We start from the raw sequence: 25,624 nt of genomic DNA on the forward strand, positions 1-25,624 counted from the left end.
CCCCAATGAAGATGATAGTGGTGGGTCTTTGGTATATGGCTTTTATGATCTTGAGGTATGATCCTTCTATCCATACTTTTTGAGGGTTGTTATCAAGAAAGAATGCTGAATTTTGTTAAATGCTTCCCCTGTGTCCGTTGAGAGGATCATGTGGTTCTTGTCCTTTCTTTTATTAATGTGATATATCACATTGATTGAACCAGCCCTACGTGCCAGGTATAAATCCCAAGAGATCATGATGAATAATTCTTTTAATGTATTGTTGGATGCAGTTGGCTAGTATCTTGTTGAGAATTTTTGCATCCATGTTTATCAGGGGATTTGGTCTGTACTTTGTCTTTAAGTGAGGTCTTTGTCTGATTCTGGAATCAAGGTAGTGCTGGCCTCAAAAAATGACTTTGGAAGTTTTCCTTTCATTTCTATTTTTTGGAACAACTTCAAAAGAACAGATGTTAACTACTCTTTAAATATTTGATAGAATTACCCTGAAAGCCATCCAGCACTGGAGTCTTGTTTTTTGGGAGATTTTTGATTATTAATCCAGTTTCTTTACTGATTATCGTTCTGTTCAAATTTTCTATTTCTTCCTGTTTCAGTTTTGGTAGTTTATATGTTTCTAGGAATTTGTCAATTTCTTCCAGATTGCCCAACTCATTGGCATATAATTTCTCAGAATATGCTGTTATCATTATTTGTATTTCTGTGGTGTTGGTTGTGATCTCTCCTCTTTCATTCTTGATTTTATTTATTTGGGTCCTTTCCTTTTTCTTTTTGATCCAACTGGCTAGGGGTTTATCAATTTTGTTAATTCTTTCAAAGAACCAGCTCCTGGTTTCATTGATCTGTTCTACGGTTTTTTTGTTTGTTGTTTTTTTCTTTTGTTTTGGATTGGTTTTGTTTTGTTTGTTGTTTTTGTTGTTTTGTTTTGGGTTTGGGTTTGGCTCTGGTTTCCATAGCATTGATTTCTGCTCTAATCTTTATTTCCCATCTTCTTCTGGTTTGGGGTTTTATTTGATGTTCTTTCTATAACTCTTTTTTTTTTAACATTTATTCATTTTTGAGAGAGAGAGACAGACAGACCATGAGTGGGCGAGGAGCAGAGAGAGAGGGAGACAGAATCCAAAGCAGGCTCTAGGCTCTGGTGCAGGGCTCGAACCCACTGACTGTGAGATCATGACCTGAGCTGAAGTTGGATGCTCAACCGACGGAGCTACCCAGGCGCCCCTCTTTTTCTAGCTCTTTAAGATGTAAGGTTAGGTTGCGTATCTGAGACCTTTTTTCCTTTTTTAGGAAGGCCTGAATTGCTATATACTTCCTTCTTATGATCGCCTTTGCTCATCCCAGAAGTTTTGGGCTGTGGTGTTATCATTTTCATTGGCTTCCATGTAGTTTTTAATTTTCTCTTTAACTTCTTGGTTAACCCATTCATTCTTTAGTAGGATATTCTTTCATCTCCAAGTATTTATTGTCTTTCTAAATTTTTTCTTGTGGTTGATTTCGAGTTCATAATGTTGTGGTGTGAAAATATGCATGGTATTATCTCAATTTTTTGTACTTTTTGAGACGTGACTTGTGTTCCAGTATGTGATCTATTCTGGAGAAAGTTCCATGTACACTCGAGAAAAATGTGTATTCTGGTGCTTTAGGATGAAATGTTCTGAACATATCTGTTAAGTCCATCTGGTCCAGTGTGTTATTCAAAGCCATTGTTTCCTTGTTGATTTTCTGCTTAGGTGATCTGTCCATTGCTATAAATGGGATGTGGAAGTCCCCTACTATTATGGTATTTTTGTCAGTGAGTTTCTTTACATTCGTGATTAATTGTTTGATATATTTTGGTGACACACGTTGGGGCATAAATGTTTATAATTGTTAGATCTTAGTGGATAGACACCTTAATTATGATATAATGCCCTTCTTCATCTCTTGTTATGGTCTATTTTGCAATACAGATTGTCAGCTATAAGTATGGTTACTCTGGCTTTCTTTTCATGACCATTAGCATGATAGATGTTTCTCCATCCCCTTACTTTGATCTAAAGGTGTCCTTAGATCTAAAACGCGTCTCTTGTAAACAGCCAATAGATGGATCTTGCTTTCTTATCCATTCTATGGATAAGATTGGAGTCTTTAGTCCATTGACATTTAGAGTGAGTACTGAAAGATATGTATTTATTACCACTGTATTTCCTGTGGAATTGGAGTTTCTGGTGATGTTTTCTGGGCCTTTCTAGTCTTTGTTGTTTTTGGTATTTTTTGTTTTGTTTCATCTTTTCTCCCCTCAGAGAGTCCCCCTTAAAATTTCTTGCAAAGCTGGTTTAGTGGCCATAAACTCCTGTAGTTTTTGCTTCTCTGGGAAACTCTTTATCTCTCCTATTTTGAATGACAGCCTTGCTGGATAAAGAATTCTTGGCTGCATATTTTTCTGATTCAGCATGCTGAATATATCCTGCCACTCCTTTCTGGCCTGCCAAGTTTCTGTGGACAGGTCTGCTCTGGACCTGATCTGTCTTCCCTTATAGGTTAAGGACTTTTTTTACCTTGCTGTTTTCATAATTCTTTCCTTGTCTGTGTATTTTGTGAATTTGAGTATGCTATGCATTGGTGATTGTCATTTTTTGTTGAATCTAATGGGAGTTCTCTACACTTCTTGGACTTTCATGTCTGTGTCTTTCCCCAGGTTAGGAAAGTTTCCACTATAATTTGCTTGCATAAACCTTCTGACCCTTGTTCTCTCTCTTCATCTTCTGGGACTCCTATGATTTGGATGTTATTCCTTTTTAATGAGTCGCTGAGTTCTCTGATTCTTAAATCGTGCTCTTTTGCCTTAGTCTCCCTCTTTTTTTCTGTTTTATTATTCTTCATAAGTTTGTCTTCTATATTGCTGATTCACTGCCTCACTCATCCTTGCTGCCATGGCATTCGTTCAAGACTGCATCTCAGTTATAGCATTTTTAATTTTGTCCTGAGTAGATTTTCCTTCTTTTATTTCTGCAGAAAGGGATTCTATGCTTTTTTCAACCCCAGCTTGTATTCTTAATTTCGTGATTCTAAATTTTAGTTCAGACATCTTGCTTATATCTCTTTTGGTTAAGTCCCCGGCTGTCATTTCTTCCTGTTCTGTCTTTTGGGTTGAATTCCTTCTTTTCATCATTTTAGATGAAGAAAAAGAATGAATAAAATTTTAAAAAAGAAAATTAAAAAGATTAAAAAGAACACAAAAAAAGTCAAATAATGGAAGCTAGATCCTAGGTATGTTTTGTTCTGGTTGTTGAAAGAAGCTTGATAGAATAGAGAAAAAGGAAAGGAAACGAAAAGAAAAGAAAAGAAAAGAAAAGAAAAGAAAAGAAAAAGAAAAAGAAAAAAAGAAAATGTTTAAAAATTAAGGAAATGTATACAATAAAATAGAATAAAATAATTAATATAGATAAAATAGAGATAAAAGTTCCAAAAAATAAAGTAAAAAACTAGAACAAATTTTTATATAGAAACATAAACTAAAAATAAATTTTTATCTTTCCATATTCATGAAAAGAGAAAAGAAAAAAAGGAAAAGAAAATACAAAACTAACAAAAAAACCTCAAATAGATGGACCAGTATACAGAATGAAATTTGAATAAAATTACATCCCGTTTTCCCTAGAAGTCATATATGAAGCACTTTATAGTCTGTACACTAATCAGGCAGAGAGACTTGTGGTTGTCCTCTGGGGCTTGGTTGGTGCAGTTGGACAGGGCTTGGTGTAATGGCTCCATTTTCCACTAGGTGGCACTGCTTAGCGTAATGGGGTGGATTGCTGTGGCACGCATGCATTTGTGTGTGTGTGTCCGTGCACACGCACACACTCATGCACAGAAGTAAAAATGGCATCACCCAGCTTCCCAGGCTCTACCTTCTACCTTCAGAATTCTGTGCTTTCACCAACTGGCCATTACACACCCCTCCTTTGTCTCCAGCTTCCTTCCACTCCCTGCTTCTACACTGCCTGAGTCCAAGATGTCAGCCTGCCAAGTGGCAACCCCCTCCCTAATTTTATCTCAGATGAGGTTGTGTTTCCAAACCCCTCACTTCTGAGGGCACTGCGGCTTGGATCCACTCATACCCTTTGGGGGAGGGCCTCTCCAAGCAGTGGCCAGATGCTGGCTTGCCCCCTGGGAATGTTCACGTGACCATGCTGTGGCAGAGGTTCAAAGGTTGTGACTGGATGCTGGCTTGCCCCAGAATAAGTTCGTGCAATCTCATAGCTGCAGCGTTTCAGGGATTATGGTAAATCACAGCACACAACCCACATAAGGTTTCAGCATACCCTGCCATCTTTGTTCTAGTACCAGCAATTGTGTTCTCTGGGGTCCACTGGGACCTATGCCTGTGGGGAGGCCTACCAAATGTCTTCCTAGCAGGGTAGCAGGGGAACCACTTCTCCTTGTGTGACCTGAAGACCCCTCAGACCTCACTGCCAGCTCCTGGGGATTTGCCCTTTCCACCAGAGCACTGCCAGGTATTGGACTGCAGAATTTCCAAAGCTGCTCTGCCCTGTTTACATGATATTGAAACCCTCTCCTTTCTCCCTTTCTTGTTCAGGCAATTGTAGTGCCTCCACTCTTTGTTTTTCTCTCCAGCCACTTTTGGGGGGAGTGCTTTTCCTGTATTTTCCCCACTTTCTGTGTCCTGTCTTCACAAATACTGCTCCCTACCCTCCATGGCTTCTCTCTCTCCCGGTTAACCTCTCCATGCCATGTAACTGCCGAGTTCTGTGACTCAAGTTATGCAGATTGTTGTGTTGATTCTCAGACAAATTTTCTAGGTGTGCAAAAATGGTTTGATGCTGATCTAGCTGCGTTTCAGGGACAAAAGAAGCAGAGAACTTCCATGTTACTCAGCCATCTTGGCCCCTCCTCCCTCCTCCCTGTTTTTAAATTATTTTTGCTTCCCTTACCTTATGCTCATCTGTTTTTAAAATAGAACTATTTTATGTTCCACCATTCTCACTTTTGCATATATATCCAATGGAAATGAAATCCAGATCTCAAAGAGATATCAACACTCCCATGTTTATTTCAGCATAATTTACAATAACCAAGATATGAAAACAACCTAAATGCCCCTCAATGGATGAATGGACAAAGAAAATGTGATACACACACACACACACACACACACACACACACACATACATAATGGAATATTGTTCAGCCTTTAAACAGAAGGAAATTTTTCCAGTTGAAACAACATGGATGAACCTAGAGGACACTATATTAAATTTAAAAAGAAGACACAGAAAGACAAATACTGCATGACCTCACTTATATGTGGAATCTAAAATAGTCAAATTTAGAGAAGCAGAGAGTAAATGGTAGTTATCAAGTGCTAGGAGAAAGAGAAATGAGATGTTGGTTAAGGGGTACAAAGTTTCAGTTATGCAGGAAGAATAAGTTCTGGAGATCTAATGTACAACAATGTGTTTAAGTAACAATCATTCATTGTATACTAAAATTTGCTAAGAGGGAAGATCTTAAGTGTTCCCAACACACACAGAAACATAGAAGGAAAGAAAGTGGTAACTATCTGAGGTGATAGATATGTTAATTAGTTTGACTTTGGGTGTGTGTGTGTGTGTTTGTATCAGATCATCAAATTAAATTAAAATATATAATTTTTAATTGTCAAATACACCTCAATTTTTTAAATTCAGTTTAAAGCAAAAATTAGTCTTTTTTCTGATAGGCAGACTAGATGAATTCTAACATTCATTTCAATTTCAAAACCTTATGATTCTAAGATTTAATTAAGCAGATGAGAAAACTGAACTTCGGAGTTCAGTTGTCTTGCCTAAAGTCACAGTTTACTGTTGAAGAATTGAGATTTCAGATCTCCTAACTCTTAATCCATGCTCTTGGAAGGACATCTTAAATTCTGGCTAATTAATTATCTTCATTCTCTCTCCTAGTCCCCACCACTTGTGATTATGGGGTAGTCTGATAGACACCTTAGTGGCACTAAGCCAGACAACTAGACTGTGTAGATCAACAAATAGATTCAAGTTGACTAAATGATTGTCTAGCTCATGCATACTCAGGATGAACACAGTTTACACTTATTACCCCAGCATAATTACTAATAGCCTTCCCTTTTACTGTTAAAGTGTCCTGATTTGGATGATATGGTTATGCTACCAATGGCTAACCTGGAAGCCCTAACATTTTGTAGTTACTAATCCTTGAAATAACAAAGCAATTGAGTTCAAGTTACAGCACAAATCACAGATTCCGTTATATCTAAACATAGCCTTTCATCATATAAGACATCCCAAACAAGATTCCTTTAAGAAAATACATCTTTAGAAGATTTTGTGTTTTATGGGATATTTCATTTGAGATTATTAAACACTTTTCAGATAAGTAATGTTATTAAGTCCTCACATTTGGATAGTGCTGTAGAGTTTACAAAAAGCCTGGAACTTCTTTAATAGAAAAATAATTACTGTGCCTATCTGGGTTCTGGATTATGCTGAGAGAGATTCAGTAGATGGAGGAAATAGCCTTAGCTGCCCTAAAAGAGCAAAGAATATGATTGGAGTGATGGTCTCTGCACAAATGTAATTCACCTAAATATTTTAGAGGGGATAAAAAAAATCAAGCACAAAATCCAACACCCATGCACTGAAAGCCTTAAGTTAAACTGTCCTCCTTAACATCCGGAGATCAGTTATTTGTATACATGCCAGTTTTTCATCTGTCTTCAAAATGGATTTTTAATCTGTGTCAACTACTGGAGAAGCCTGTAATGATATACTATATTAGTTTCTTAAGACTGCCATAACAAATCACCATAAACTGAGTGAATTAAAAAAACAGAAACTTATTCTTTCACAGTTCTGGAGTCTAGAAATCCAAAACCAAGGTGTCAGCAGAACCATAATCTCTCTCTGAAGTCTCTAGGGGATGATCCTTCTTTGTCTCTTCTTAGCTTCTGGTTATTGCAGACATTCCTTGGATTGTTAAACATATTACTCCAATCTCTGCTTCCATCATCACATGGTTTTACCCCCTGAGTCTACATGCTCTGTATCTTCACGTGGTACTTTTTTCTATGTGCGTAGTTGTGTCCAAATTTTCCTCTTCTTATAAGGACACCAGTCATTGGATTAGGGCTATGTGTGGTCTAATCCAGTATGGCCTCTTTAAATTAACTATATCTGCAAAGACCCTATTTCCAAATAAGGTCACATTCACAGGCACTGAGAAATAGGACTTGACATATTTTGGGGGAAATACAATTCAACCATAAGAGTTTGTCCTCTGCCCTCATCCCCCCAAAACTTATATCCTTCCTATATTCAAAATACATCCACCCCCTCCTGGCATCCCCCAAAGTCTTAACCCATTCCAGCATTAACTCTTAACTCTAAACCTTACCTTCTACATAATCTAAATCACGTATGAATGAGACTTTTGGTATGGCCCAATTGGGGAAAATTTCCTCTCTATTTGTGGACTTGTAAAACCTAGAAAACAAGTTATTTCTCTCCAAAATACAATGCTAAGACAGGCATAGAATAGACATTCCCATTATGAAAGAGAGGAAATGGAAGAAATAAAAGGGTTGCTGGTCTAGAGCAAACTGACAACCCAGCAGAGCAAATTCCGTTAGGTTTCCAGGCCTCAGAATAATTCTCTGGTGACTTGATATTCTTTCCTCTGGCCCCATTCTCTCAATCCCACAGGAGTGACAGCCACCCTTTCTAACCAAGGAAGTGGCCCAACTCTCTGGGTCCAGAGGACAGTGGCCTACTTCCAGGCCAGCCCTCTCTGGATCTATGGTGGTAGGGGCAGCACCTCTGGCCTCTGAGCCACTCTCAACATCCCTGCTTACCTCTGAGCCCACGTGGAGTCTTTCTTACATTTTCTTGAAGAATAACACATATTCACAGCCAAATAACTCTATCAGCCTATATTCTGCCTGTAGAATCCCCAAAGTCTGACAGCCTTTCTTCATTTGGTCCCATATCTGATCCTTCAGTCCAAGCTGGCAATGTTTCTGCTGAGATAGTTTATTGGATCCATGTGTCACACATCTAATCCCTCCAGCAAAAGTTTGTCCAGCCACACTCTTTGTGTTCTCTCCAGAGCACAGTTTCTTATGGTTTGCAATAAACATAGGGTAATAATTTTCCAAATCTTCAAATTCTGGTGACATTTTACTTAATAATTCTTAAATGGACTAAGCCTTGCACATTCTAGGAGAGCTCACTTGTCACTCTGTAATGAAATGATCTGTTTAGGAAGTTGTTTGCTCCACTAGACTATGAGCTCCTTGGAGGCAAGAAGTTTAGATCATTTATCCCTGTGTCTCCAGTGTCCAGCTTCATAGATGACACAAATTTGGCTTTTAGTAATTATTGGAGGAGGGAAAGATATTGGAAGGAAGGAACATACTGGTAGAGTTATAATTTCGTGGGAAGTAGAAAGGTGCTGGGAGCTCAGACTTCCAAAGCCAAGACTATGTCACTTCCTCAGAACTCTTAGCCATCTACTCTGATCTTCTTAGAGCCTTGTCAGGATCTAAGCATGCAAGAAACATTGCGATCACAAAGTGATCCAAGGCCAGGTAAGCCTTTAGCTCATCAAAGTAGCTTTTCCTTCCAGAAGCTTCCTGGTCAATCCAACAACAGCTTAGCACATATCCAGCATACCAGAAGGGGTAAGGAGGGATCATAGAGTGCCATGTGTAGGCTATGGTTTAGATGGTTAATTCCTGTAAACTGATCAAGGCTGAATATTTAATGTGCTAAAACCCTCAATAGCGCTCTCTCTCTCTCTCTCTCATTCTCTCTGTGTGTGTGTCTCTAATGGACCTCTATAAGCTGGGATAAGGGAGAGTATATATCCCTTTTTACAGTCTTGTTATGCCTTTACACACCAACCCATTATATTATATAAATATAGTCCATTACTTATTGTCAAGAATAAAAAGCTAAATGTGTACACCTATGTCTACACTCAACAGGAGTGCAGAAAAGGAACAAATCAGACATTCAGAGGAGTGAGAAAAGTGGAAGAGTCCCATGGAATGCACACCCAGAACAAATGAGAGTGTTTGGTGCCCACCACTTCCTTTCTCCTTTTAACCCCCAAACTACCCTCTGCCTTCCCCATAGTCATGAGAGTCAGGCTGTGATAAACAAATGCAGCATTTATAGACTGGTTAACAGCAAACGTCAAATTTAATACCATAAGAGAGGACCCCAAACAGAATATAATTTCATGAGGGCAAGGTTTTTGTCTTGTTCTTATAGCTCCAATGCCTAGAAAGGTGCTAAGCACATAATAGTTACTCAGTAAATATTTGTTTAATGAATTTTGAATGAATTAAACTGATTAAACAGGAAACTGCTATAGGTAGTCAGAGTGTGGCATTCAGAAAAAAAAAAAAAAAAGTTTTGGGCAAGAAACCCCTGAGATGAAACTATTGTCCAGGTAATGCAGTACTCTGCTTACTTGGCAGCAGCAAGGCCAGGAAGGAGAATGTATCTCTCCAGGAGGTAAAGCATTCCTTAGCCCAGAGTCACAGAGCCCTGCCATCTCCTTTTCTTGCTTGGCCAGATGACTTGGATTATCACTGTATTTCCAAGTAACTACCTCCTTTTCCTGATTACTCAAAGAGAACCACGGCCAAGGCTAACAGAACTAATTTTGCTTAGACTAAACCAATACAGTGGTTTAGATATCATTGTTCCTGTATCCAGCTCCAATTGCAGGATCTACCCCCCTATTCTTTTTCCCTTTCCAAAACTACTGCTGGAAAAAATTGGAGGTGGGATATTTGTTAGGTATTGGCTCCAATATTTGGTTTTCCTCTTTACACGGTCTGACACCTACGTGGCCCTTTCAGCCTTAGGAGCAGATTTTCTGGCCTTCCCTAACATGTCTTCCTTAACTCTATTCTCTCTTCTCTTTGACTTATTTTAGATACCTGCAGCAGAAAACAACCCTTTCCTTGTTGGAATGCACTACTGGTACTCCAGCCACAGCCACCGGACCCAGCACTGCAACATCTGTCGGGAGAGCATTCCTGCCTTATCTAGAAATGTTATAATCTGCGAAGGTACCTTTTCTGATTACTTTAGGAAATGGAGCCCAGTGGGTAGAGATAGGGGTAAAGGAATTCATGCGGCTTTAGTGTCACTGACTCACACTAAGTCACTGACTCTAATGTAAGGTTAATTCTGACACTTAACAGACTAAAGAAAAGAGATGGAAAGAAGCTGGCAAAGGGGGGAATTCTCATGAACTAAAATGGAGGGTTGGATCTGACAGGATTGGACAACATAGTCACAAGAATTGGAAAAACAGAAATCACCTCATTCTTGCCATCAATTTCCATTCAAATCAGATAAGTAGAAAGTTTAGTCCATAAGAATAAAAAGGAACTAGATCATATGAGAATCAGGCCTTTGGAGGTTGGTCAGAACTATTTAGATTCACCTAGGTTCTAACTTTCAGAGAGATTAGGGAAGGGCTTTAGAATCTTCATTGTCACCAGATTCACATCCATCTTTTCTCCTCCTTTTATCATAGTGTGCAAAGTGAAGTCTCACAAATTATGTGCTTTGAGAGCAATCAAAGACTGTAAATGGAATACTTTGTCTATCACTGATGACCTCCTCATGCCCGCAGATGAAGTGGTAAGTACCAGCCATCTTCTCTTACAGCCACTCTTTCCCATCTCCCCTTTAGCCAGGACACACAGGGGAACGAAGACTTCTCGTTACATACAACCCAAGTAGACTTCCTCCTTAGGCTTACAATCGAGCCAATCTAGAAGAATGAAAGCCCCCACATCCAGCTGTTATCATTTGCTAGCATTGGATTGGGGAGGGCAAGACCATGAAGAACCTTGTTGGGGTCACTTAATGTCCCTCATGGGGTAGCATAGTTACTCCAACTGGCCCTTTCTCTCTTTTATATCTCTAACTTCTATCTCTTATCTTTTTATTTACCTTTCAGAAGACTATGCCTCATCAGTGGGTAGAAGGAAATATATCTGTCAGTTCTCAGTGTGCAGTATGTCATGAGAACTGTGGCAGTTACCAAAGACTTCAAGACTTCCGATGTCTCTGGTGTAATTCTACGGTAAGACTCTTCTTGTCTCCTTGAGAACTTGACTTCTAGAGAGGGGGTGGAGTTAAGCTATGTGCCTACACATAGAAATCTAAGAGACCCTTACCCCAAATATATTATGCAGATTACATAGTATAGAGCTCAGTAGTTAGCCTTTCCAGATCTGGCTACAGAGTCTTGAAGAGAAAGACTTGCTAGTGAGGTCTACTAGTAAATGGGAAAATCTTAACTCTGTTATGACAGGACAGGCAACTAAAAAAAAAAATAAGTTCTGAGTCTATCCTTAAGAAACCTCCTTTCTTCATTCACCATTTTCTGGGAACTTGTAATCTTTGTTAATTAATAATGGTTAATAATATTAACATACTACTATTGCCACTGTTTACTGAGTGTTTTGTGTACATGATCTCATTTAATCCCTACAACAACCCTAAACAGGGCCTCATTGTCCCCATTTACAGATGAGGAAAGTGAGGTTCAGAAAAATGAAGTGATTTGCTCAAGGTCATGCAGCCAGTAAGCAAAAAGAGTCTTGATTCATATATAATTCTGCAAAACCATATTCTTAACTACAACACTACCCTTCCTCTATACCAATTGTTCTTAACTGGGGGTGATTTTGTTCCACTTACAGGAGACATTTGACAATGTCTGCAGGCATTTTTTACTGTTACAACTTGGGGAGTTGCTAAACCTCCCATAATGCACAAGGCAACACAAAAAATCTATCTGACCCAAAATATCAATAGTGCCAATGTTGAGAAACACTTATCTAGACCATTTAGATTTTAGATGCTCCTGTGAAACTGGTTATTCTAGGCCAGAAGAAACTAATGCCTGAGCTTCTTTTTAGAAGACTCTGGATCCCTCTACCTTGCTCCAGGTCATAAGTTTCTCCTGGAAAGGAGCTTGTATCCCCATCAGGCACCCCAAGTTTTTCAGCTGTCCCCAGGGGACAACTCTAGATCACGTGGATCTGGTGACCAGTGAGTATAGGTCCCAAGAACTCTAACTAATGGAGAAAGAGTTCTTACCCAGCTACCACACCCAGGATAGAGCAAGAAGCAACAATCTGAGGATCCCAGTGTTACTGTAGAAGAGGACTCTTACCATATCTTCATAATTATGGCCTGAGTAGCAGGCTTCTAATTGAACACATATCTAAGAGTGTACTGTATACATTTTAGAGACCTAGGAGGATAAGCACCACATTGGCGCTCTCTCTCTGCCACACTCCAGAGTACCAGTATCTCCCAGGGGGGAACTTTTACATGAATCTGGTATGTTGGCTTTTCACAGCTGCTGCCCAGGTGATCCCCTTTATTTCCTGGTTCTGCTGGCCAGCAGGACTTGCATTACTGGGTCCTATAAGACTGTGACAAATGGAGAGAGGGTTCCTGGCCCACTACCATAAACAGGGCACAGCACAGACAACAGACTGAAAAGAGGTCTGTTTGTCCAGCTTCAGCCTAAAGGGCAGGCTTCTGGTCTGGCACACATCTAGGGGCCTACTAAGGTGTTATCTCAGGATGAAATCCAGTGGATGCTATCTTTGTGCTTTCCCTCTGACTTGCTCCAGGTTGCCACTATCACCCAAAAAGGAGCTTGTACACTTGTCTGGCACACCAATATTTTCAACTGCCATACAGGAAGCACCTCTAGGTCTCCCAGCTCTGGTGGCCATGGGCCTTATGCCTGCAGTCCCACAGGATTATATATAGTTGCATACTTTAAAAGCTGCTATTTAAGGGTCTGGCTTCCAATCACTCGAACTAGGTACTGATTAAAATCCCCCCCTTTGGGACAGTGACATGTTTTGGCACACTCAACTACTAGGAGCCACTAGACAACCAAAAGGTAGGCAGGGCTGAATAATAAGTTTCATCCCCTACACAAGGCCACACTCTCAAGACCGAGAGGTGGCTGTTTAATCTAATTGATATAAACCAACCCAGAGAATGAAGGAAAATAAAGAAACAGAAGAATATATATTCTAAATAAAAGAACAAGACAACACATCAGAAAAAAAAGTCCTTCATGAAATGTAGAAGAGTTGCTTACCTGATAAAGTGTTCAAAATAATGACCATAAATGCTCACGAACCTCAGGAGAATGGATGAACATAGTGAGAACTTCAACAAAGAGAGAAAATATAAAAATTAAGAAGAGACAAATGAATGGAAAAATATTCTGTGCTCATGGACTGGAAGAATTAATATTGTTAAAATGTTCATAGATTGCCCAAAGCAATCTAAAGGCCTAATGCAATCTTCGTCAACATTCCAATGACATTTTTCACAGAAATAGAACAAGCAATCTCAAAATTTGTATGGAGCCACAAAAGACCACAGGTAGCCAAAACAATCTTGAGAAAGGAAGAAGAAGTGGGAGACATCATGCTCCCTGATTTTAAATTCTATTACAAAGCTATGGTAATCAAAAGAGTATGGTACTGGTAGAAAAACAGACACATAGATCAATGGAACAGAATACAGAACCAGAAATACACCCATGCATATATGGTCAATTAATTTATGACAAAGGAGCCAAGAATATACAACAGGGAAAGGACAGTCTTTTCAATAGTGCTGGAAAACTGATCAACAACGTGTAAAAGAATAAAACCAGACCACTATTTTACATTATTCACAAAAAATTAACTCAAAATAGATTAAAGACTTGAACATAAGACCTGGAACCATAAAATTCCTAGAAGATAACATAAGCAATAAGATATTTGTCTTGGTGATGATTTTTTGTATTTAATACCAAAAGCAAAGGAAACAAAAGTAAAAACAAAAAAGTGTGATTACACTTCTGGGTATTTACCCAAAGACAATTAAAACACTAACTTGAAAAAAAATCTGTGCACCAACATGTTCATTGCAGCATTATTTACAATAGTCAAGATGTGGAAACAACTGAAGTATTCACTAACAGATGAATGAATAAAGAAAATGTGATATACACAATAATGGAATATTATTCAGCAATAAAAAATAAAATCTCACCATTTGCCACAACACTGATTTTGAGGGCATTTTGCTAAGTGAAATAAGTCAGGGAAAGACAAATATTATATGATCTCATGTATATGCAAAATCTAAAAAAAAAAACCCGCCAAGCTCATAGATACAAAGACAAAAAAAGGTCGTTACATAATGATAAAGGGACAATCCAACAAAAGGAGATAACATTTGTAAATATTTATGCACCCAACATAGGTGAACCTAAGGGAGAAAAGCACAGCAATATGATATTAGAGGATTTAAATAATAGATTTGTAGTTGCCAAAGTGAGGGTTGGGTGAAATGGGTGAAGAGGAGGATTATAATATACTTCCAGTTCTGAAATAAATAAGTCATGAGATGTAATGTACAATGTGATGACTATAGTTAGTAATAATACTACATTGCATATTGGAAAGTTACTAGAGAGTGGATCTTAAAATTTCTCATCACATGGAAAAGATTCTGTAACTATGTATAGTGACAGATGTTAACTAGACTTATGGTGATGATTATATCACCATGCATTTAAATATCAAATTATTGTGCTGTACACCCAAAACTAATATAATGTTGTATGCTTATATCTCAATAACAAAAGACAGAAAATATAAGAAAATAGCAAATAAAAGTCACAGAACTTTAGAATACAATAACTGAACTGGAAAAGTACATGAGAGAGGTTCAACACAGACTAGACAAAACAGAAGAAAAGATGAGTGAATTCGAATACAGGGGAGTGGATCACACCCAATCTGAGAAGCAAAAAGAAAAAAAAATATGAACAAACCTGAAGATAGCAAAAGAGATCATGAGACATCAAGTGGACCAACATTCTCATTATAGGGTTACAGAAGGAGAAGAGAGAGAGAAAGAGAAGGGTTATAAAACTTATTTGAAGAAATAATGGCTGAAAACTTTCCTAACTTGGAGAAGGAAACAGACCTACAGATACAAGAAGTCAAGAGAGTTGCAAATAAGATGAACCAAAGAGACCCATAAAGACCAAAGAGACACATTATAATTGAAATATCAAAAGTTAAAGACAAGAAAAGAATATTAAAAGCAAGAAGACAAAAACTTGTCATGTACAAGTGAACCCCCATAAGACTATAGCAGATTTTTCAGCAGAAAATTTGCAAGCCAGAAGGGATTGGGACAATATATTCAAAATGCTGGGGAAAAAAACTTCCAAGCAAGAATACTCAACACAGCAGTGTCAATCAGAATTAAAGGAGAGAGAGTTTTTCAAACAAAAGCTAAATGAGTTCATTACCACTATACTGGCCATATAAAAAAATGTTAAAGGGACTTCTTTAAGCTGAAATTAAAGGGCACTAATTAGTAAGAGGAAAACATATGAAAAATATAAATCTCACTGGTAAGGGTAAATATATTGTAAAATTCAGAATAATCTAACAGTGTAAAGGTGGTGAATTAATGATTTATAAAGCTAGTATGAAAGATAAAAATAGTAAAAGTAACCATAACCATAATTTTATAAGGGATACACGACATAAAAAGATTGTAAGTGGTGGAGCGCCTGGGTGGCTCAGTTGGTTGGGCGTCCGACTTCAGCTCAGGTCATGATCTCACAGTCTGTGAGTTCGAGCCCCGCATTGGGCTCTGTGCTGACAGCTCAGAGCCTGGAGTCTGCTTCGGATTCTGTGTCTCCCTCTCTCTCTGCCCCTCCCCCATTCATGCTCTGTCTCTGTCTCAGAAATAAATAAACATTAAAAAAAATTTTAAGATTCTAAATAGTAATATCAAAAACACAAAAGGTTTGGAGGAAGTAAAATATAGAGTTTTAGAATGCATTCAAACTTAAATTGTTATCAACTTAAAACAGACTGTTACACCTCCCCCTGCTCATGCTCTGCCTCTCTCATCTTTCAAATATAAATAAGTTTTAATTTTTAAAAAATGGGGGGGGTACCTGGGTGACTCTGTCGGTTGAGCCTCCAACTTCAGCTCAGGTCATGGTCTCGCAGTTCATGAGTTCGAGATCCACTTTGGGCTCTGTGCTGACAAACAGATCAGATCCTGGAGGCTTCTTCAGATTCTGTGTCTCCCTCTCTCTCTCCCCCTCCCCTGCCCATGCTCTACCTCTCTCTCTCAAAAATAAATAAATGTTAAAATTTTTTTTAATAAAAAGAAACCAGACTGTTACAAAAGGTGCTATATGCAAGCCTCATGGTAACCACAAAGCAATAATCTTAGTAGATACACAAAATATAAAGAGAAAGGAATATAAGTATACCACTACAGAAAATCTTCAAATCACAAAGGAAGAGAGTAAGAGAAGAAAAGAGCAGAGGATCTACAAAACAACCAAAAAACAATGAGCAAAATGTCAATAAGTACATACCTATCAGTAATTATCTTAAATAATATACATGAACTAAATTCTCAAAACAAAAGACATAGAGTGATTGGATGGATTTTAAAAAGACCCATTTATATCCTGCCTATAAGATATTCACTTCAGATATAATGACACACAAAAACTGAAAATGAAGGGATGGAAAAATACATTCCATGCAAATGGAAATCGAAAGAAAGCAGGGGTAGTTATATTAGACAAAATAGGCTTTAAAACAAAGACTGTAATTAGAGACAAAGAAGGTCATTACATAATGATAAAGAGGACAATCCAACAAGAAGATATAACATTTGTAAATATTTATGCACCTAACATAGAAGTACCTAAGGGAGAAATGCATAGCAATACAATATTAGGGAAATTAAATACTCCACTGTCATCAATAGAAAGAGTATCCAGACAGAAAATTAATACAGAAACATTGGCATTAAATGACACATTACCACAGATGGATTTAATAGATATATACTGAACATTTCATCCAAAAGCCACAGAATATACATTCTTGTCAAATGCAAATAGAACATTCTCCAGGAGAGATCATATGTTAGACAACAAAACTAGTCTTAATAAATTTTAAAAGATTGACATCATATAAAGCATCTTTTCTGACCACAGTGGTATGACACTACTAATCAATTACAGGAAGAAAACTGGAAAATCCACAAATATGTTTATATTAAACATGCTACTGTACAAAAATGGGCCAAAGAAGAAATCAACAGAGAAATAAAAAGATAACTTGAGACAAATGAAAATGGAAAAAAACATACCAAAACTTATGTGATGCAGAGTAGTAAGATCCTGAGCTCACCTCATTCCACAGAGACACTGAGATAGTAGTCATATCAATGTAACTAATTCAGAAAATGACCCAAAGACTGGCAGAAGAGATCTTCCACAGTTAATTGTAGTAAGGAAGCCACAATAAAAAGGGTAAGAGGGGCAGAGATACAATTGGGAACCAAACCCTTAGTGAGACACAATTGGGAAAGAAACCACAAATGGAAGAGACACCACAGGTACAGAGAAGTAAGAGAATCAGACCCTACCAACAGACACCTCAGGCACAGGGAACCTGAACTGGGAAGATGAGTTCCCATAACATTTGGATTTGAAAAACAGTGGGCCTTAACTTCATGAGTTTTTACAATCAGCAGGGCTTAATTCTGAGTACTTTAAAAACCAGTGAGCTTAGGTCCAGGAGAACCAGAGGGTGATAGGAAGCTAGGTCCTTGTTAAATAGACAACATAACAACCCAGCCAAGATAGAGCATAGAAGCAGCAGTTTGAGCACCTGAGGTATAAGTGAAGATTTGTTTATTAATCCCAGAACATATGCTGGAAGAGACCTGTAGGAGACTTCTCCAAGAACAAAAGAGCTATTGGGTGCCATTTCTCTCCCATCCTTCCCAGCCTAAATAACTGCACATCTACAGGAACCAGCGAGAACACTCTCCACCCAACTTACTAACACTGTGTGCCCTACCCCCATTCTCCTATTCTCCTGCAGATCTGCCCCATTCAACCCACAGATAGTCCCTTCAAAGCAGCTCCTGGTAAACTGCATCCTGCAAGCAACCCCAGCAGGGAAAAACACTACTCCAAAGTTGACCTCTACCTTGGAAGGAGTAGAAGATAACCACACACACCAGTGCACCACAGTCCTAGCATCCAAACCTTATAGTTGGCTGTGCAGAGAGGGTATCCTGCTGATCAGTGTAACTACAGCCCTGGCAGATGGATGTATGGCAGGGTGCAGGCATCTGATCTTACTGCAGGCCTTGCCGACCAACAAAAGCCTCTCAGGAGACAATGCAGGGAGAGTGTCCTGCAGGTCAGTGTGACTGCAGCCCTGGTAAGTGAGCTTAGGACAGACATTTGGTTTGATTGCCAACACTGCCCAACTATAAGCCTACAGCCCCACACAGGTTTCTTGGCACAGGGATTAAACTGTACCTACTATGCCACAAAAGTCAAAGTGGACCATTGCAGCCAACTGTACTCAAGGCAGACAAGGTGCAGCCACAACAGAAGGGCACAAACAACCCACATAGGAGGCACTACTGAAGTACCTGGTTCTGGTGAATAAGGGACATGATGCTACAGGGAACTACAAGATATCTTCTTCATAGGGCCACTATTTTCAAGATCAGAAGACATAACTGACTTATCTAATACACAGGAATAAACACAAAGACTTAGACAAAATGAGGAGACAGAGGAATATTTCAAAGAACAGGACAAAACCACAGCAAAAGAGCTAAATGAAATAAAACTAAGCAATATACCTGATAAAGAATACAAAGTAACGTTCATAAAGTTACTTACTGGACTTAAGAAAAGAGCAGAGGATCTCATTGAGAACTTCAGCAAAGAGATAGAAAATATTAAAAAAGAACCAACCACGAATGAAGAACTCAATAACTGAAATTAAAAATACACTACAGGGTCACAGACAACATGATAATCTACATGGAAAACCTGGAAGACTCCACCAAAATGCTGCTAGAACTGATCCATGAATTCAGCAAAGTCTCGATACAAAATCAATGTACAGAAATCGGTTGCATTTCTATACACCAATAATGAAGCAACAGAAAGAGAAATCAATAAATTGATCCCATTTACAATTGCACCAAGAACAATAAAATACCTAGAATAAACCTAACCAAAGATATAAAACATCTGTATGTTGAAAACTATAGAATACTTATGAAGGAAATTGAAGAAGACAAAAAAAATGGAAAAATATTCCATGCTCATGGATTGGAAGAATAAATATTGTTAAAATGTCAATACTACCCAAAGCAATTTACACATTCAGTGCATTCTCAATCAAAATTGCACTGGCATTCTTCTCAAAGCTAGAACAAACAATTCTAAAATTTGTATGGAACCACAAAAGACCCTGAATAGCCAAAGTAATATTGAAAAAAAAAGCAGAAGGCATCACAATCCCAGACTTTAGCCTCTACTACAAAGCTATAATCATCAAGACAATATGGCATTGGCACAGAAACAGACACAGAGACCAATGGAATAGAATAGAGAACCCAGAATTGGACCCACAAATGTATGACCAACTAATATTTGCCAAAGCAGGAAAAATGGAAAAAAGACAGTCTCTTTAGCAAATGGTGCTGGGAGAACTGGATGGCAACATGCAGGAGAATGAAACTAGACAACTTCTTACACCATACACAAAAATAAACTCAAAATGGATGAAAGAACTAAATGTGAGACAGGAAACCATCCAAACCCTAGAGGAGAAAACAGGCAATAACCTCTTTGACCTCAGCCACAGCAATTTCTTAACACATCTCCAAAGACAAGAAAATTAAAAGCAAAAATGAACTACAGGTACCTCATCAAAATAAAAAGCTTCTGCACTGCAAAGGAAACAATCAACAAAACTAAAAGACAACCGATGGAATGGGAAAAGATATTTTCAAATTACATATCAGATAAAGGGCTAGTATCCAAAATCTATAAAGCACTTACCAAACTCAACAACCTAAAAACCAATAATCCAGTGAAGAAATGGGCAGAAGACATGAATAGACACTTCTCCAAAGAAGACATCCAAATGGCCAACAGACACATGAAAAGATGCTCAACGTCACTCATCATCAGGGAAATACAAATCAAAACCACACTGAGATATCACATCACACCGGTCAGAGTGGCTAAAATGAGCAACTCAGGAAACATCAGATGCTGGTGAGGATGTGGAGAGAAGGGAACGAACCCTCTTGCACTGTTGGTGGGAATGCAAACTGGTGCAGCCACTCTGGAAAACAGTGTGGAGGTTCCTCAAAAAATTAAAAATATAACTACCCTATGACCCAGCAATAGCACTGCTAGGAATTTACCCAAGGGATACAGGAGTGCTGATGCATAGGGGCATTTGTACCCCAATGTTTATAGCTGTGCTTTCTTTTTTTTTTCAATATATGAAATTTATTGTCAAATTGGTTTCCATACAACACCCAGTGCTCATCCCAAAAGGTGCCCTCCTCAATACCCATCACCCACCCTCCCCTCCCTCCCACCCCCCATCAACCCTCAGTTTGTTCTCAGTTTTTAACAGTCTCCTATGCTTTGTATAGCCGTGCTTTCAACATAGCCAAATTATGGAAAGAGCCTAAATGTCCATCAACTGATGAATGGATAAAGAAGATGTAGTTTATATATACAATGGAATACTACTTGGCAATGAGAAAGAATGAAATCATGCCATTTGCAAAAATGTGGATGGAACTGGATGGTATTATTCTGAATAAAATAAGTCATACAGAGAAAGACAGATATCATATGTTTTCACCCATATGTGGATCTTGAGAAACTTAACAGAAGACCATGGGGGAAGGGGAGGGGAAAAAATAGTTACAAACAGGGAGGGAGGGATGCAAACCATAAGAGACTCTTAAATACAGAGAACAATCTGAGGGTTGATGAGGAGGTGGGGGAAAGAGGAAAATAGATGATGGGCATTGAGGAAGGCACTTGTTGAATGAACATTGGGTGTTGTATGTAAGTGATGAAACACGGGTATCTACCCCAAAAACCAAGAGCACACTTTATACACTGTATATTAGCCAATTTGACAATAAATTATATTAAAAATACACTATAGGGAATCAATAGTAGATTAGAGGAGACAAAGGAACATGTCAGCAACCTGGAAGACAGGGTAATTGAAAGCAACCAAGCTGAAGATCAAAAAAATACAAACGAATATTTTAAAAATGGGAATAGGCTAAGGGAACTCAGCAACATCATCAAGCATAACATTCCAATTACAGGGATCCCAGAAGGAAAAGTGATAGAGAGGGCAGAAAATTTATTTGAAGTAATAATAGTTGAAAACATCCCTAATCTGAGGAAGGAAACAGAGATCCATTTCCAGGCAGCACAGGCAGCCCCCAACAAAATCAGCCCAAAGAGATCCACACTGAGACACATAATAATTTAAATGGCAAAGCCTAGTGATAAAGATAGAATTTAAAAAGCAACAAAAGCAAACTGTTACATACCAGGGGAACCCCCTTAGTCTATCAGCTGATTTTTCAGAAGAAAGTTTTCAGGCCACAAGGGACTGGCATAATATATTCAAACTACTGAAAGGAAAAAACCTGAAACTTGGAATACTCTACCCAGAAGGGCTATCATTTAGAACAGAAGGAGAGATAAATAGTTTCCCAGACCAAAAAAAAAAAAAAAAAGCTAAAAGAGTTCCTCACCATTAAACCAATCTTACAAGAAATGTTAAACAAAATTCTTTGAGTGAAAAGAAAAGGCCATAATCATGAGTAAGAAAATTATGAAAAGAAAAAACTTCACAGGTAAATGGAAGCATATAATAAAAGTATAAGATTAATCACTTAGAAAACCAGTATGGAGGTTAAAGCATAAAAACAGTAAAATCAATTATACCTATAGAAATCAGTCAAAGGATTCACAAAATAAAAGGACATAAAATATGACATCCATAAAATATGTGAAGGGAGGAGTAAAAATTTAGTGCTTTTAATGAGTTCAAACTTAAGTGACTATCAATTTAATATAGACTGCTATATGCATAAGATGTTATATACAAACCTAATGGTAACCACAAATCAAAAATCTATAGTAGATACACAAGAAATAAAGACAAAGAATCCATCCAAGCATATCACTAAACAAAGCCATCACAACACAAGGGAAGAGAGTAAGGGAAAAAAGGAACAGAGAAGAACTACAAAAATAACCATACAATAAGTAACAAATGGCAATAAGTACATACCTAGTGATAATTACTTTCAATGTAAATGAAATAAATGCTTTATTTAAAAGACATAGAGTGACTGAATGGATAAGAAAGCAAGACCCATCTGTATGTTGCCTACAAGAGACTCACTTCAGACCTAACAACACATGCAAATTGAAAGTGAAGGGATTGGAAAACATTTATCATGCAAATGGAAGCAAAAAGAAAGCTGGGGTAGCAATACTTATATCAGACAAAATAGACATTAAAACAAAGACTGTAACAAGAGACAAAGAAGGACACTACATAATGAGAAAAGGAACAAACCTACAGGAGGATATCACAATTATAAATATTTATGCACCCAATTTGAGAGCACCTAAATACATAGTGTTAACTATTAACAGACATAAAGGGAGAAATTGACAGTGATACAATAATAGTAGGGGACTTTAACACCCACTTACATTGATGGATACATCATTCAGACAGAAAATCAACAAAGAAATGGTGGCTTTGAATGACACATTGGACCAGATGGATCTAACAGATATATTTAGAACATTCGATCCAAAAACAGCAGAATATAAATTCTTTTCAAGTGCACATGGAACATTCTCCAGAATAGATCACATGTTAGGTCACAAAACAAATCTCAATAAATTCAAAAAGATTGAAACCATATTATGCATGTTTTCCCACCACAACAATATGAAACTAGAAATCGATCATGAGAAAAAATGTGGAAAGAACACAAATACATGGATGCTAAATAATATGTTACTAAACAAAAAACGGTCAATGAAGAAATTAAAAAGGAAAACACAAGTACATGGACAGAAATAAAAATGAAAGCAAAATGGTCCAAAATCTTTGGGATGCAGCAAAAGCTGTTCCAAGAAGGAAGATTATAGCACTGCAGGCCTTCCTCGAAAAGAAAAAAACCCTCAAATAAACAATGTAACTTTACATCTAAAGAGCTAGAAAACAAAAAACAAGCAAATCCCCGAACCAGTAAAATGAAGGACATAATAAAGATTAGGGAAGAAATAAATGAAATAAAGACTAAAAAAAAACAATGGAAGAGATCAATGAAACCGGCAGCTGTTTTTTTTAATAAACAAAAATGACAACCCAATTATTATTATTTTTAATAATCAAAAATGAGACTCATTAAGAAAAAAAGAGGTTTCAAATAAATACAATCAGAGATGAAGGAGGAGAAATAACAAACAACACCACAGAAATACAAAAGATTTTAAGAGAATATTATGAAGAATTATATGCAACAAAATTGGACAACCTAAAATAAATGCATAAATTCCTAGAAACATATAACCTTCTAAAACTGAATCAGGAAGAAATAGAAAATTTGAACAGACTGATTACTAGCAATGAAATTGAATCTCAACAAACAAAAGTCTAGGACCAGCTGGCTTCACAGGTGAATTCTACCAAACATTTACAGAAGAGTTAAAACCTATTCTTCTCAAACTGTTCTAAATAACAGAAAAGGATGGAGAGCTTCCAAATTCATTCTATGAGGACAGAATTACCCTGATACCAAAGCTACATAAAGATACTTTAAAAAAAAACTTACAAGTCAATATCTCTGATGAAAATCCTCCACAAAATATTAGCAAACCAAATATAAGAACTATAAAAAATCATTTGCCACAATCAAGTGGTATTTATTCAAGGAATGCAAGAGTGGCTCAATGTTTGCAAATCAATCAACATGATACATCACATTAACGAGAGAAAGGATTTTTAAAAATGATCATTAGCAGAGATGCAGAAAAGCATTTGACAAAGTAAAACATCCATTCATGGTAAAAGCTCTCAACAAAGTAACCTTAGAGAGAACATACCTCAATATAATAAAGGCCATATATGAAAAACACACACCTAACATCATGCTCAAGGGTGAAAAACTAAGATTTCCCGATAAGATCAAGAACAGGACAAGGAAGTCTACTTCCAACTTTTAGTCAACAAGTACTGGAAGTCCTAGCCACATCAGTCAGACAAGAAAAAGAAATAAAATGTATCCAAATTGGTAAGGAAGAAGTAAAACTTTCATTATTTGCAAATGACACGATACTATGGATAGAAAACGCTAAGGACTCCACCAAAAAACTACTAGGACTGATAGCTGAATTCAGTAAAGTCACAGGATACAAAGTTAATAAACAAAAATCTGTTGCACTGTATACACTAATAATGAAAAAGCAGAAAGAGAAAATAAGAAAACAATCCCATTTACAATTGCAACAACAATAAAAATTAAAATACCTAGGAATAAACTTAACCAGAGTAGTGAAAGATCTGTATTCTGAAAACTACAAAATATTGAAAGGAAGGAAATTTATAATACAAACAAATGGAAAGATATCCCATACTCATGGATTGGAAGAACCAATATTGTTCAAATGTACATTCTACCCAAAGTAATTTACAGATTTAACACATCCTAAAGAACCAACAACATTTTACACAGAATTCTAAAATTTGTATGGGACCACAAAAGACCCCAAGTAGTCAAAGCAGTCTTGAGAAAAAAGAGCAAAGCTGGAGGTATCATGCTTTCTGAGTTCAAACTATACTACAAAGCTATAGCAATCAAAACAGTATGGTACTGGCAGAAAAATGACAGAGATCAATGGAACAGAATAGAGAGCTCAGAAGTAAATCCACACTTATATGACCAATTTTTCTATGACAAAGGAGTCAAGAATATATGATGGGGAAAAGACAGTCTATTCAACAAATAGTGCTGGAAAAAATGGACAGTGACATGCAAAAGAACGAAAGTGTACCACTTTCTTGCACCATAAACAAAAATAAAGTCAAAATGGATTAATGACCTAAATGTGATACCTGAAACCATAAAACTCTTAGAACAAAAAATAGACAGTAATTCCTTTGACATCAAACATTTTGCTAGATATGTCACCTCAGGAAAAGAAAACAAAAGTAAACTAAACTATTGTGACTACACCAAAATAAAAAGCTTTTGCACAGCAAAGGAAACCATTGACAAAACAAAACTCCACTTACTGAATGGGACAAGATATTTGCAAATGATATATCGGATAAAGAGTTAATAGTCCAAAATATATAGAGAATTTATACAACTCAACATTAAAAAAATAATAATAATCCACTTAAAAATGGGTAGAGGACCTGAATAGACATTTTTCCAAAGAAGACATACAAATGGCCAAAAGACACATGGAAAGATGCTCAGTAACACTAATCATCAGGGACATGCAAAACAAAACCACAATGAGCTCTCTATCATCTCACACCTGTCAGAATTGCTAGTATCTAAAAGGCAAAAAATAACAAGCATTTGTG

The 25,624-nt window shown here is 37.3% G+C and overlaps 1 protein-coding gene across 1 annotated transcript in view; it reads left to right on the forward strand.

The window, feature by feature from the left end:
• DGKK (diacylglycerol kinase kappa) overlaps window positions 1-25,624 on the forward strand; it is a 175,706-nt gene that overhangs the window by 92,900 nt on the left and 57,182 nt on the right. The window contains exons 5-7 of the mRNA XM_081792440.1: window positions 9,970-10,105; window positions 10,579-10,685; window positions 11,011-11,133. Of these exons, the coding sequence (XP_081648566.1) occupies window positions 9,970-10,105; window positions 10,579-10,685; window positions 11,011-11,133 (366 nt within the window). The remainder of the gene's footprint in view (window positions 1-9,969; window positions 10,106-10,578; window positions 10,686-11,010; window positions 11,134-25,624) is intronic.

This window comes from Panthera onca, chromosome X (assembly GCF_046562875.1).
Source record: "Panthera onca isolate mPanOnc1 chromosome X, mPanOnc1 haplotype 2, whole genome shotgun sequence".
Lineage (NCBI taxonomy): Eukaryota > Metazoa > Chordata > Mammalia > Carnivora > Felidae > Panthera > Panthera onca.